Genomic DNA, 13,582 nt, shown 5'->3' with positions numbered 1-13,582 from the left:
AAAAGGAAACTAATGCATTATCTACCTACCCATCTATCTGTGCATCCATATGCTTGCCCATTCATCTACCTCTGGTTGTCCGTCCATCCGTACACTCATCTATCCAAATACCTGCCTGTATATCTATCCACTTAGATCTAGCATAACTTTACGGTGTAATAATAAAAATATTTATTTTAGATACATTACAGAAAATATTTAGGAAGACTTAGCCCCAACATAACAAGCTGTCTCTAGGGCGAAGAAATACGTTGTGATGGAAAGAAGAAAATGGCTTTTCTTCTTTGCACATTTCACAATTCTATGGCAAGTCTAGAATTTTCACATAAAGCAGACACAAAGGAGAGGGCAAGCGGACTGGTGTAAAAGCTAAGTGTCAAAGAAAGGGCATTAGATTTGCCTCGTGAATTTTGTGCTACCTATCAGTAAGTCGAGCTTTCTAAACTTTCGTTGACTTTTCTGTTTAGTTCTACACAAATTTGAGAAAATTCCACAAACAAAAGAATCCATATTTTATGTAGACAGATGGATTGATATTTACCTTTCCTTTTACTTAGGAAATTGGGAGCCCTGACTGGAATAAAGCTGTGGCTAAAACTCAGTCCCAAGCCAAACAGCACTCAGGGACGTCAGTCCACGTGGTAATCCAGTCACTCCATTCCAAATGTAACCCTGGAATGCCAGTTTTTTAATGGCTTTTAACAGGTTATTAGCCAGGCACAGTCACCTCTCAACATCCATGAGCATTGTCTCTAGGGCCTTCCCTGAGATGCTAGCATCCTCAGATGCTACATCTTTGCACATAATTAACATTATCTTTCTGTATATCTTAAATCATCTCTGCATCACTCATGAGGCCTTACCATGCAAGTGAACTGCAGCTAGCTATTAGACTGCATTATTTAAAGAAAAATGACAGGAAAAAATTGTATATGCTTAGAAGAAACACTTTTCTCCTTTTCATTTCTTTTTTAGCCCACAGTGGGTTGGGTCAAGAGACTTCCATGGAACTTCTGGATACAGTTGCTTTACTTTTCCAAATTAAAAAACGAACCAAAGAAAAATTCTTTGTTTTTTAATTACAGAACCTTTGATCTGTGCATATTTGCACAAACATTTTCTTGGAGTGATTCGCTGTTTTTTAATTACAGAACCTTTGATCTGTGCATATTTGCACAAACATTTTCTTGGAGTGAAATGTATTTTTCTTCACTAATATTCAACCATCTCTACTGAAGTTTATTTTATTGCAGACCCCAAATATAATGCAATTTTGATAATTCAAACACATTTATATTTCTTTTGCAAAACTAGTTATGTCAAAATGATAAACAAAACCAAAGATGGAAATCAAAGTGGAGCAGTAGATATAAAAGACAGTTATGAAGTGAGTTTGATCTGCAGAATAATAAAAATATTTTTGTGTGCAGTTTTGTAGACCAGCCTGGCCTTGAACTCATGGGCATGTACCTGCCTTTGTCTCCCAGGTGCTGGGATTAAAGACATTCACCACCACTACCTGGCAATAATATCTTTAAACATACTTTGACAGTTTGTGTTCCAATGTGGTCAGGAAAGAAGATTGCTTGTCTTACTCTGTGTAAAAGATGCATGCTATTTCTTTGGGAAACTCTTTAATGAAATCACTTCTTAGTAAAAGGACTGATTGTTTACGGAATGCATAATTTATGGTATATTCCTCCTCACAACATATAATTACTTGAAAATGATGTGAGTTGTTTTAATGGCAAGTCATTCATTATCTAACCTTTAAAGATATGGTTGAATTTTTCTCATAAGCAGTGTATAAAACTTCACAAATAAACATTAAATTGTAATGTGAAATTCTATTAAGATAACCAAATAATGTTTAGTCCAAGAATATAAAATTGGTAAGTGGTTAAGCGATCTTCACTCTGATAAAACTCTCTTAAGTACAGGATTTCTACATGGAGAATTACCCACGCTCTCCTATGGCTAACATATATTGATGTAGAGGAATCACTTTCTCCCAAGCTATCTAAAGTTAGCAAACAGCTTCACTCACACGTGTAGTATTTCTCTGGGACGTCAGTGGGTCTCAGGCGAGCAGCAGGTCCATAAACAACCTGGACATTGTTCACATTCCCCAGATACTTATTCAGGTACACATACTTTTTACAACTGCCTTGTTCCATGCCTGGAAGAAATAAACCACCAGAACATGCTGCAACATAACCCAAAAACAGCAACACATAAAGCAGAATTTCTTCCACTTGCAGAATTTGATTTTGTTCCCTTGTTGTTATTGCTTTTTTGTTTTGTTTTGTTTTTTGTCCTGATCCCAGGTCCTCTGCAAGAGCGATTAGCACTCTCAGGGGATGAGCCACCTCTCTAGACTTTCAATATGTATTTCTGTTCCTTCATCTGCAAATTTTTCATTTAATTAAGTGTTTCTTCTTCCTGATGAATTATAGTATCACCATGTGTGTAAATTAGGATGTCTTACCACAGTTGAGGAGGGCGACTTACCCCAAATCACTTCACATTAAACTGGAGAATATGCCTGAACTATGGGAGCCCTGCGCATACAATATGTTAGGATTGTCTGCTAAGTTCTCTATAACTATTTCTGAAGCAAAAACAAGAGACATTAGCAAAAGAAAACAGAAAGAACCTAGTTTATGCTTTCTTGCAAGGATGCTATTCTGTAATCCCAAAGTTGTATCTAATCATTATAACAAAAAACTGCGTTCTGGGGCCCAGTGAGATAGCTCAGCTCAGAACCCATGGTGAAAAGAGAGACAGACCCCCAAAAGCTGTCCTTTAACCTCCACAAGCACTCTGTGGCATATGTGTGTGCATACAAATAATTAATTTAATTAAAACTGTTAATAGACTATATTGTAAGAAACAGAAATTAAAAAAAAATGTGTCACCAAAATCATATGTACTATAATAAACATGCTAAAACAAATTGAAAAGATACATAATAATGTGTACCAATTAATGGCAAATTATAGTTACCCAAATTTCATACTGGAGGTTAGTAACATTTTAAATTATGATGTAGAATTTTCTCAAATTAGAAATTAGATAATTTGTGGATGGCATGCTCACAAGTTTCTTTAATTTTATGCTTTACTTATATTTCCTATTTAATGCACTTCCCTAAAACCTAGCCATCAGAAACCACATTTTAAAAAGAAGTCTTACACATAACATCCAGTAAAAATAACGAAATAAGAACCAGTCAAACCGACTTAAAAAACAAAACCACTGCGCAATCTACAAAGTAAATGAGTGAACACAGATTACCATGATCAGAGATGAGAATGAGGTTCAGGCACTTATCCAAGCCCAGGTCCCTTAGGCCGTCCATCAGCATGCCAACCATCCGGTCAACCCTCTGCAAGGCCTTGATGACCTAGGAATGGGAAGCAGCCTTGTGGGATGCACTCCACAGTAATGTTATGTCTCCATAGTCAGAGTCTACTCAGAAGAAGGAGGGAAGAAAGGAAGGAATAAAGGAAAGAGGGAAAAGGAGGAAGGGAGAAAGGGAGGAGCCACTGAGGTATTGATAAACTATGATAAATACACATTAGATCAATACTGGTCAAGATCATAAAAAATCTGCCAGTCATTAAGAATAGCAAGGTACTGATCCTATATGTACTCAGCCATATACTCTGGGGTTTCTTCATTAACTGGTTCCTCCCGGGAATCTTAGTATCAAACTCAGTCTAGACTCAATTAAACCAGAATAATACTCACTCTAGACTGTAGTTTCTGGGAAGAAAGCAATGCAATCTTAATTAGCATTTTTCTTTTCACAATTGATTTCTTCTTGAACTTTTAAATAGTCACTGTATGAACACCATGCTTCCTGATTTTCAAAGGAGTTAAAGTTAATCCTTAAATGCTTCATGTAGTGCTATGTACTATTAAAGAAGAGATTTAGACCCCCCATTTCCTTAAAAAATGCCTGTATTTTGTACATCCATATTCCAAGGTTACAGAAGCGCTAGTAATTTGATTAGGCTGCTTTGGGGCATTTGCTATTCCTCTCACCTTATAAAGTCTTGCCTGTGTTTTCTGTACTCTATCTTCACCCACAGCTTGTACGTCTCAGTTTAATATGAGACAAGCTCCTTCAACATGGTCCTCCACTCACAGGAAGACAGCCAAACAACATGAACTTTAAATTTTAAATATCAAAGTGGTTTTGAGGTGCCAGTAATGCAAAGAGAGCTGAATAGAGTTTATAAGTTGATGAATAGGATTTAAAAAGTGGTGGACTCCATCCTGAACAAGAACACATCAGAGAAGCAGAAAGATGAGCAAATCAGAAAGGGTTGCACTCAACCTTAATCATATGAGCTAGTATACATTATTTTTAGCCAAACTGACCTTGTCACTGGCCTTAGGTATCAGTGAAATAATACAACTTCATAATTAAAATAATGAAAATCACACTGGCTGCCTGGTCAATTGTCCAAACCATGGGAACACCCATGAGAAGCAGCGATGAATTTCTCTAGACATGCTGTGATATGGCCAAGTTCTGGTCATGCTTCTTCATAACCCTGCCTCGAGTAGGGAGCTTGTCTGCTTTCCTGATGACAGAGTCGAGACAAAGTACGTCTGCTAAGGCTGCTCACTGCCACGGTGCTCGGGTCATGCATTTTGGTTGAAGGATGACAAAGGACAGAAACAGTCCTGGCTGAGGACCAGTTTCCTTCTCTTTTGCCTGATACAAAAGCAACACAAAATAATACCTGCTCTTTCAAAGGGTTCAACGCCACGCTAGACAAAGGGCAGAAACACAAGGAAAGATGGTCTATTTAGTGGTTTAAATTCAAGGGGGAGGGAACTGCTGTTTATCCCTATTAATACATTCAGCAATATTGCAGTTAAATTAAGGAGCTCAGATAGAGCTACCCAAAACATAGCTCACAATGAACATGCCAGACCACTGATAAGAATCCTCAAGACTTAAAAACCATTTAGCCTAGGTCACCCGGGCAGGGGACTAACATGAATGTGGGGGTACAGGGCTTGTAGTCTGTCTTCTAGATTCATAAAAGGCAACAGATAATTAGAGAACATTCGCTCTTCTTGCTATGCTCAACAGGATTCCCAAGTTCTGAGTCTCTATGGACATCTCAGGCTATAGATAAGAACTCATGTTACAGAAGGAAGCAACACGGAAGCGCAGGCAGGACAGCTCAAGTCACCTTGGGTCATTATGCTGCCTGTACTCCAGGATAGGCAAAGGCATGGTGATGTGAACTCTGAAAGAAATTAAATGCTGCTTTATGTGTCCTGAAACCAGCCAAGTTGTTAAACCATAGCTGGCCAAGCAAGCACATTAAACCTTTCCTCCCTAGGCTACTGGTTCCCATTAGTGTCACAGTAACTAACATAAATAATGATTGTTTGCCTGGTTCTTTACTTTTGATATCTTCCGTCCTTTCCATGTCTAGCTCTGTTAGCAGCATGGCTTTCAGGCAGGAGTGTCTGCCAAGAATAAGAACAGGCGTTTCCACGGTGACTTCTACCCAATATTCCCATAGAAAGGGCAAAGAGAGAGGCTACAGAGCGGATAAAATGCTTCTGAATTGAAAAGCTAGGTAGGGATGGTGTGGTGCAGGCTTTGACCCCAGCACTCAGGAGGCAGAAGCAGTCAAATCTCTGAGTTCAAGGTCAGCCCGGTCTACAGAGTGAGTTCAAGTACAGTCAAAGTTAGACAGAGAATCCCTGCCTTGGAAAAAAAAAGTTCAGAATTGAAAACACACAATTTAATTCAACAGTTTGATTTAGCACTGTAAAAATAGAAGCAATATCGGTTCTCTCAGCTCTTGTTTTGTTGAAATTGTTCTCTTCAGTTAAGTCGAATTCTGTGCAATACTCCCTACTCCCTCTTTCCATAAACCATAGGGAATACTTTCCAGAAATCATAGCACTTCACAGAATGTTCTAGAAGTGCACTCCAGTACACTAAAGTTAACAGAGAGATCATACACAGAGAAGAACGAGCTTACCTCACCGCTGACAGGTCCATGAGAATGCCCTGAGGAGTCCGGTTCTTCTAAATACAGAGTGTAAAAGTGTGGTCTAAATCAAACAGTATCAAAACGTAATATTTTACGGACACATTGAAGAACAAAATGGAAAGAATAATTCAACAGTTGACCCTGATTAAAACATCCTACTGGGGTAACATTGCTAAACTTCTGTGGAACTATTTACAGCCTTGGGATTCTGCAAACTGAAGCCGCAATTGTTCAGTTTCATCGGATATAAGACATCAGAGCAAACAGCGGTTTTGTTGTTATCTGTTTGTTAGAAGCACATGATGTCTATAAAACAAAGGAGCCTTTGTACCAGAAACTGTCTACATACCTTTCATAGCTAGGAAGCTGCAGCCACTTGAGAACAGCTAAAATTCTTTCTTCAAAGGGTACTGACCTAAAATTAAAGATAAGCAAATTAAAACAAATCTGCAATAACTATATGTCAAACATAAATACTTTCCTTATTGGAAATAATATCAAGTGTAACCAAAGCAAGCCAAGACTGAGGTTTATTGGCCATTCTGTAATTCCTCTACTCTGGAAACTAGTGCGGAAATACTGTGTTTTGAGGTCAGGCTGGACTCCATGGAAGGACCCTGCCCCACAGATCCTGCCTCCCCCAAAAGGTGTGGTTTTCAAACTTAATTTTTATTTCTAAGGAAGACCAAAGTTTAACTTTATACAAAAAAAATTGTATTCGGGTTTATGAAAAGTATTTCTTGTCTTCTTTTGCCATAGTAAACCTTCCGTTGAGGCAGTCACTGTCGCCTGAAGAACAGCTGCCTCAGAGGACTCACTCACTGGTGCCGGGAAGTGAACACCACGAGGGCAGGTTACAATCCTCCAGGCAACTTTCCTTTAATGAAATCAGTTCTGTTTCCTCTGGCCCCTGGGTTTTGTTAGCACAGTACTTGAGAAGCCTTCCTCCCCTGATATAATCAGCTGCGGTCTTCACTACATCTTGGAAATTTAGTCTATTCCTCATTAATCCGTGGGTTCACCTAGAGTAGTATGAAGGGAGTGCATGAGATCCCAGAGATCATCTCGGCCTAGGAGATGAAGACCACGGCGAGCAGCGGCGAGAGGAACAGGCAACACTCTCTGCTTCTGCGAACCATACATAACACTCAGTAGCGTGAGACGACCAAAGATATACCCTCCTTTCCTAGTCTGGGATTGATGAGCATTCTGGGCACTCTTGGGTGTACTGTATTGCTGTGTGATCATCAATTCCAAAAGTGGAAAAGAAACCATTTTGGTAGTTTTGCTAAAATCACTCAGAGAAAGTCTTCCTTAAAATGGTTGTATGATTTGGAAAATCAGGGAGGCTATGCCTATGCTAATAGGCCCTTATCTTTGAGAGCAAATAGACTGAAGCAATTTAGAAATGTAAATACAAAGATGCAAGGGTCTTCTTTTAAACAGTGTTCCTGACCCCACCACGCAGTAGCTCCTACCTGTGTTCTTTAATGCATCCACCCTTTCCTTCTCTTGTTTTTTTCCTTCCTAGAGTTAAAATATGTAGTACCTCTGTTTCCCCTGCTCTTTCTCTCTCTCTCTCTCTCTCTCTCCTTCCTTCATTTATTCCTTCTGTGTTTTTTTTTTTTTTTTTTTTTAGTTTGTTTCGTTTAAAACAGAGACTAACTACGAAACTCAAGATGGCCTTGCATTCGCATAGGCTGGCCTGGACTGGCCCAAACACAGCCATCCTGCCTCAGTGCCTAGCTACTTGAACATAGACCCATACCAACATGCTCAGTATTGCCTCATTTCTTAAATCACTGCCCAAGGATTGGAACACATTTTGTCAGAGTTTCTACAAAATGTTGGTCTCATTTTACTTTCCATTCATCATCCATCTAAAAGTCTGTGGGGAAAAAAAAAGCTTTTAACGGAAAGATTTTGGCTTCACAGTGTCATTCAAATGTTGGCACTCTGGACTCAATAAACATGGTATAAGAGAAATATAAGTGATTTTATCTTACAAAACCTAGGAAAAGTCCATCTGCACCTACCCATTATACACTTTGTAGATATCCGGAAGAATTCCATCAATTTCCACATCTGATCCAGGCCAGAAGTATGTGCCAGACTTGACCTGCTGATGATTAGCTGTGACCCAAATCTGGGGAAGAGACGGGAAGGAAGTTAGGAGACAACGAAAACACTAACCTCTGAAAAGACAGAAAGCATTTGCAACTCATTCCTCTCTGAGGATGCAATGTTTTCAAGGTCAGGTAGCTTCAGCAGTTAGACTTCAATAATCATGTCTATATTATCCAACCATGGTAGTTAACATTTCTATCCCCCTAGCATTACCCCATATTATTATAAAAACTTAGACGTTTGAGAAGCTGAAAATAAGAACGACACTGGCTTGATCATTATGCACTGTGTACACCAAGTTATCATGCCCTACACCATAAGCATATGAAGGTAAATAATAATTAATAAAAACTATCATGCCAAACAATTAGTACTATAAGAGAGAAGACTCAAGCGAGAAAAACGACAGTATAATCCAAATCTATCTCTAAAGTATGCTGTTCCTAAACTGTGCAAACCTGCATACACACGAGAGTGTCAACATTCACTTGCACTACAGAAGGATAGCCAGAGGCAACAGAGAGATAAAATAGGCTGCCAAAATTCCTAGGGCGTGCCTATTTTTTTCTGATTAAAATAAGAATAATAAACTATTTCAGTAGCCACAGCAAATAGCTTACCGGCTGTCCTTTGTACCACAAAGGGTTGAATTTCTCTTTACTTTTAAGTGAGAATGAAGCATTCATTTGGGGGTCATACATCTTGTTGTCAATTATGCCATGGGATTCTGGGTAAAGTCCCTAAGAAAAGATCAACTGAAGATTAGAGCTCACACTGCCAAACAGATTATTTCACTCTGATCTGAAGTTGACTTATTCTCTGGAACAATGCTTTAATTACATCCTCCTGGTATGAACACAAAAAGCTGAAATGTTCACTCACTGTGACAATGCTGTAATGATTGGGAAACGTTTTTGTAGGGTATACAGGCCTCATGTTTTTAGTGTATGTTCCACAGTTTTCTAGACAGAAAAAAAAAACAGACACTGCTATTAGGCATAGAATATAAAGTAATTACCCCAGGATGCAGAGCAAGCAGCCAGGTCAAAATTCAGGACAAATGAAAAGTAACACAATTACAATAATGAAAAAAAGTATATTTATTTCTTTCTCTTTCCTCTCTTCCATGTACCTAGGATGGCATCAAGCTTGGTGTATAGCAAAGGAGAATTTTAACTTCCGATCTTCCTGTCCCCAGCTTCTCAGTGCTAGAATTACAGTTGCCCACACAATGCCAGGTTTATGCAGAATGGGGGATTGAATCTAGGGCTTCATGCATGCTTGCCAAAACCACTATCAACTGAGCCAATATCTCCAAACCTTATTTTTTTTGTCAGAAAAGCAGTAAACAAAGTGATTAGGCCAATTAGGCAGCTAGCCTACATTTATCAATGGCATTAAGTTATACATAGTAATAGCAGGATGCTTGCAAGGTCTTCATACTTAGTGATCAAATAGCTAAATTATAATAAACATAAAAAAGAGGCTCCAGTCTCAGCTAGATCTGCAAATGAAGACCCTAGGAAGAGACGGCAACTGAGGTGACATGTCCGAGACTATAAACCCACGAACCAGCCATCCAGGATGACCTTATTAGCAGATCCAAAACCAAAAGGCATATGAGTCAAGGAGAGTTGAGAAGTCTAACGTTGTTGATGGGATATCTTCCTGAGTTATCCCTGGCTCTCTCTCTCTCTCTCTCTCTCTCTCTCTCTCTCTCTCTCTCTCTCTCTCGCTCTCCCACAATGTCTATTCTTAGAGGTGGGGCATGCAATTGCTGATTCCAGAGTATTTCAAAGGCAGTACCTAGAAATGTTCCCCAGATCGGTGTGTGTCTGCATACGCATGCCCTTCCTAGCATGCTTTTCCTAAGGGCTCTGAGTCACCAACCTCAACCCCACCCCACCCCACACCCTCCCACTTGGTGCTGCAGTGTGAGTTCTCTAAGCCTTGCTTCAGTTTAAATGTCCACGTATGTGCTGACAGCTCCTTAACTTTGTCAGGCACCACGGAGCCAAGTCTCCTCAGGAAGGGAAAAAGGGCTGGCTAGAACCTCTGAAGGCCATAGGCCTGATTTACGTCGTGTCTATCTGAAAAGGTCATCTTCCAGGTAGACATTAAAAACTTAAAATTTTAAATTAATACAAAATAATGATAGGCACATGCATTTACTGAGAGTAATTTTAATATTTAAAAAACCACAATGCATTTGTGGAGGAAATATTTTAGAATCCCAGTAGAACACTACCAATAACGTCACATTTCTGCTTATATTTCAGGCCTGTAGAACACTACAGCAACTGGTAAGCACTACCAACAAAGTCTAACAGCTACCATATCCACACATGCTCTTCCCTCTCTCAATAATGATGCTAGAACTGACTAACAATCAAATTTAAAGCTTTAGCTTCAACCTTAAGAAAAAACTATCTTGTTTCATTGGGCATTTGGAGAATAACTTTTCAATGAAAACTTTAATTAAGATAAAGAAATTGAAGGTGGGCATGGCTGTGCATGCCTGTAACCTTGAACTTGGGAGGTGAAGGCAGAAAGATGAGGAACTCAAGGCTATCTTTAGCTACACAGCAAATCTAAGCCTAGTCTAGGTTACATAAGACCTTGTCTCAAAAGGAGAAAAGATGCTATTGAACAGATATTCAGTTTGACCCAAATGATAGCAGAGGCTAGCTGACCACTGCTGGAGTCTATGTGACTAGTATATCCATTTCCAAATTGTTCAGTTTTTGAAATTCTATGTTAATTTAATATCCAGGAAGGAAATAAATATTTTCCCAAAGAATCCAAACTTCTCAAAAAGAATAAAAATGAGTAGCCATGCGCAATGGTGAAGACACTGGGCAAACTGATAAGTTGGAAGTGTTTTCAGGGCCGTTTCCAAGGATCTATGCTAGCAAGACGAGCGCTCTCCCAGGTTGACTGTGTGCACTGGAGAAGTGTTGGAAACCTGTGAGAGGCTTGCTCAGTACTTTTCCAAAAAAGCGCCCACCTGCCCCACCCATCTCCAACGTCGTGACCCTCCAGGACGCCACTCTGAAGCTACTCACTCAGCCTGCTAATAACAGGAAGAAGTCCACCCCAGGTGTGTAAATATTCAGCTCTGAATCCATCCAAAGAAAATAAGAGAGTAGGGGGTGAGTCAAACCTGGGAATGAGAAAAAGAGAGCTGTGTAAAGAGGCAAAACGAAGACACAACTAATAAAGGTGGCCTCTCCCCGGCTCTACCATAGTGAAGGCTTCTCACTGAGGTCAGTGTGCAACTGGGGTAGGAGAAAAAATCAGCGGGAAGACTCAAGAGAATGTCTTATATGCATTTATATGTGTACGCACATTTTATCATGGAGAATTCACAGGCATGTATCATCAATGATCCTTATAAAGAATCTATACCATTTTGAGCTACCACACAGAAACTTCAGTCGTGGTTCCTGCCATTCTGAAGTTTGGTCACGTGCCACTACCACATTGTAGGATTTTCATACATTCTCAGAAAAAAAATGGCAGAAGCCTTGCCTTCACTACATTTTTCCCTTTAATTATTTTTCTCAATGAACCTCTGTCTCCTCTTCATTACTCATAAAACATACTTTAGAGTTAGACTTTTGCTGCTGTCTTTTCACAAGCTAAAGATCAAACCCAGCTCCTCACCCCTGCTTAGTGCTCTTCCACTAAGCTGCATCCCTGGCCTTATTCAGTTTTTAGGTTTCATATATTTTAAAGAGATAAGTCCATGGTGCAGAAGCTTGAGAGGCATTGTATTCATATGTTTGAGCAGTAAAATGATTTACAGCTAGGAATGTTCAAACATGAGTTCACAGAGAGAGACACAGAAGGTGTGTGACACAGGAAGCCAAAGAGAGAGTAAAACACTAGATGCATCAGGTGTACTCTTCAAAGCAGAATAGCTATGGATTCCCCCAAAAAATCATAGCTCAGAAATCGTGTTGCTTCAGGTTTGCTGGTAGACGGTAGGGAAGTCGCGTGATTAGACAACAGTGAGCACACTTCCCACAGACAATTTCTCAGTGCTTTAAAACCTGAGAGCCAATGCATCCTTTATCTTAGCTTCCCAACCCTCCCATCTTCACCTCACACCCAGACCTAAAAGGGACCACAGCAAAGGAAGAGCTTTGCTCTACAACATCCAGTAACTACTCTTGAAAACATAGCTCTCCTAGGAGATTGATTGCAGGTAACTGTGTATAGTGTCAGTCAAAGCCCACAATTATGCCAATCAACAAGAAACCTAAAAGCGGATTAGTAGAGCACCAGGTAAATACCCTGACATAAAATCCCCAACAGCTTTAGATGATGGCAGGAGTTGTGTTTTATGCTAAAGGGCTTAAATTACATTTTCAAACAATGATCAACATTTAGAAAGAAAAACTTCAGATAGTCTAAACTTTAGTACATGTTGGCATTAAGAAAACAAAAATAAAACAACTTAGAGAGGAGTCCCCACCACTCCCCCAAAAAAAACTTGTGATGAGGAATTACTTAGATTAGGTTTAGCTTTTATTGTCATCACTACTGTTTCAAACAAAAAGTTGTATGATAAAATAAATTACAGAAGTAAAAATATAGCTTTAATGTGTTTTCAAGTTTAGAAGGCATTATTTTATACTGGCAAAAAAATGTATTTCTTAACATAAATAGTTCAAAAAGAGCACAGATGAATTATAAAACTCATGGAACTTCCTCTCATAGATGTGTTATTGATTCAAAAATGTACGCAAAACAAAATTAAAAGAACTGTGATTTGCTACAAGTTCAACATGAAAATCCCCATAAAAAAGCCAAGATGTTTGCATCCAAAGCTTCCAAACAGCACATCACTAGCAGTCAAAGCTGACAGATGCTGTATCCTGGTATGTTTCTTTCTACTAGCTTCCAGAGTCAGGGTCAAACCATGGTCCTATTAGCACTGTTAGCAAATACAAGGTCTGGGGAAAGCTAATGTTTTATCAGCCAATGATTTATTGCTATTTTAATTTTAATTTAGAAAGAAAACAAGGCCCTTCTAAAAAAGGGAAATATGTATGTCTCAGAACATGATCTTACTCTGTTGGACACTGAGGCGTATCGATGTTTTCACATGTGTCTTCTAACCAACTTTTCTTCTCTGAAATATTTTCAAAAAATATAAAAATTAGTGAATACACTTGATAATGGCAGGAACGAAATGTTTATCAGACACAGCAACACAGAATCCCCAAAGCAAAACAAACAGACATCATGAGGCATGGGCAGTAGAGAAATATCATGAATGCAGAGTGTTATTCTGTTTCCAAACAACAGTTCTCACCAGGGAGAAACCAAAACGCATAACCTCAAGATTAAAATATACTACTCATCCCTCTCTCTCCAAATATTCTGCACCCATGGATTCAACCAACTGCAGG

At 39.1% G+C, this 13,582-nt stretch overlaps 1 protein-coding gene across 2 annotated transcripts in view; it reads right to left on the bottom strand.

Moving 5' to 3' along the window:
* The window catches only part of Enpp1 (ectonucleotide pyrophosphatase/phosphodiesterase 1), a 62,872-nt gene that overhangs the window by 19,335 nt on the left and 29,955 nt on the right, over window positions 1–13,582 (bottom strand). The window contains exons 5-13 of one of the 2 annotated variants that reach the window (XM_048425073.3): window positions 13,242–13,302; window positions 11,228–11,325; window positions 9,045–9,124; window positions 8,783–8,902; window positions 8,072–8,181; window positions 6,385–6,450; window positions 6,024–6,096; window positions 3,298–3,406; window positions 2,048–2,179 (exon numbers count right to left, since the gene is read on the bottom strand). In XM_048425073.3, coding sequence (XP_048281030.3) covers window positions 2,048–2,179; window positions 3,298–3,406; window positions 6,024–6,096; window positions 6,385–6,450; window positions 8,072–8,181; window positions 8,783–8,902; window positions 9,045–9,124; window positions 11,228–11,325; window positions 13,242–13,302 — 849 coding nt within the window. Of the gene's footprint in view, window positions 1–2,047; window positions 2,180–3,297; window positions 3,407–6,023; window positions 6,097–6,384; window positions 6,451–8,071; window positions 8,182–8,782; window positions 8,903–9,044; window positions 9,125–11,227; window positions 11,326–13,241; window positions 13,303–13,582 lie in introns of those variants that run through there. The other variant, XM_048425077.3, reaches the window with a different exon arrangement.

The sequence above is a fragment of the Myodes glareolus genome, chromosome 1 (assembly GCF_982192425.1).
Source record: "Myodes glareolus chromosome 1, mMyoGla1.1, whole genome shotgun sequence".
In the NCBI taxonomy this organism is placed as follows: Eukaryota; Metazoa; Chordata; class Mammalia; order Rodentia; family Cricetidae; genus Myodes; species Myodes glareolus.
This window is presented reverse-complemented; position numbering and strand designations above follow the sequence as displayed.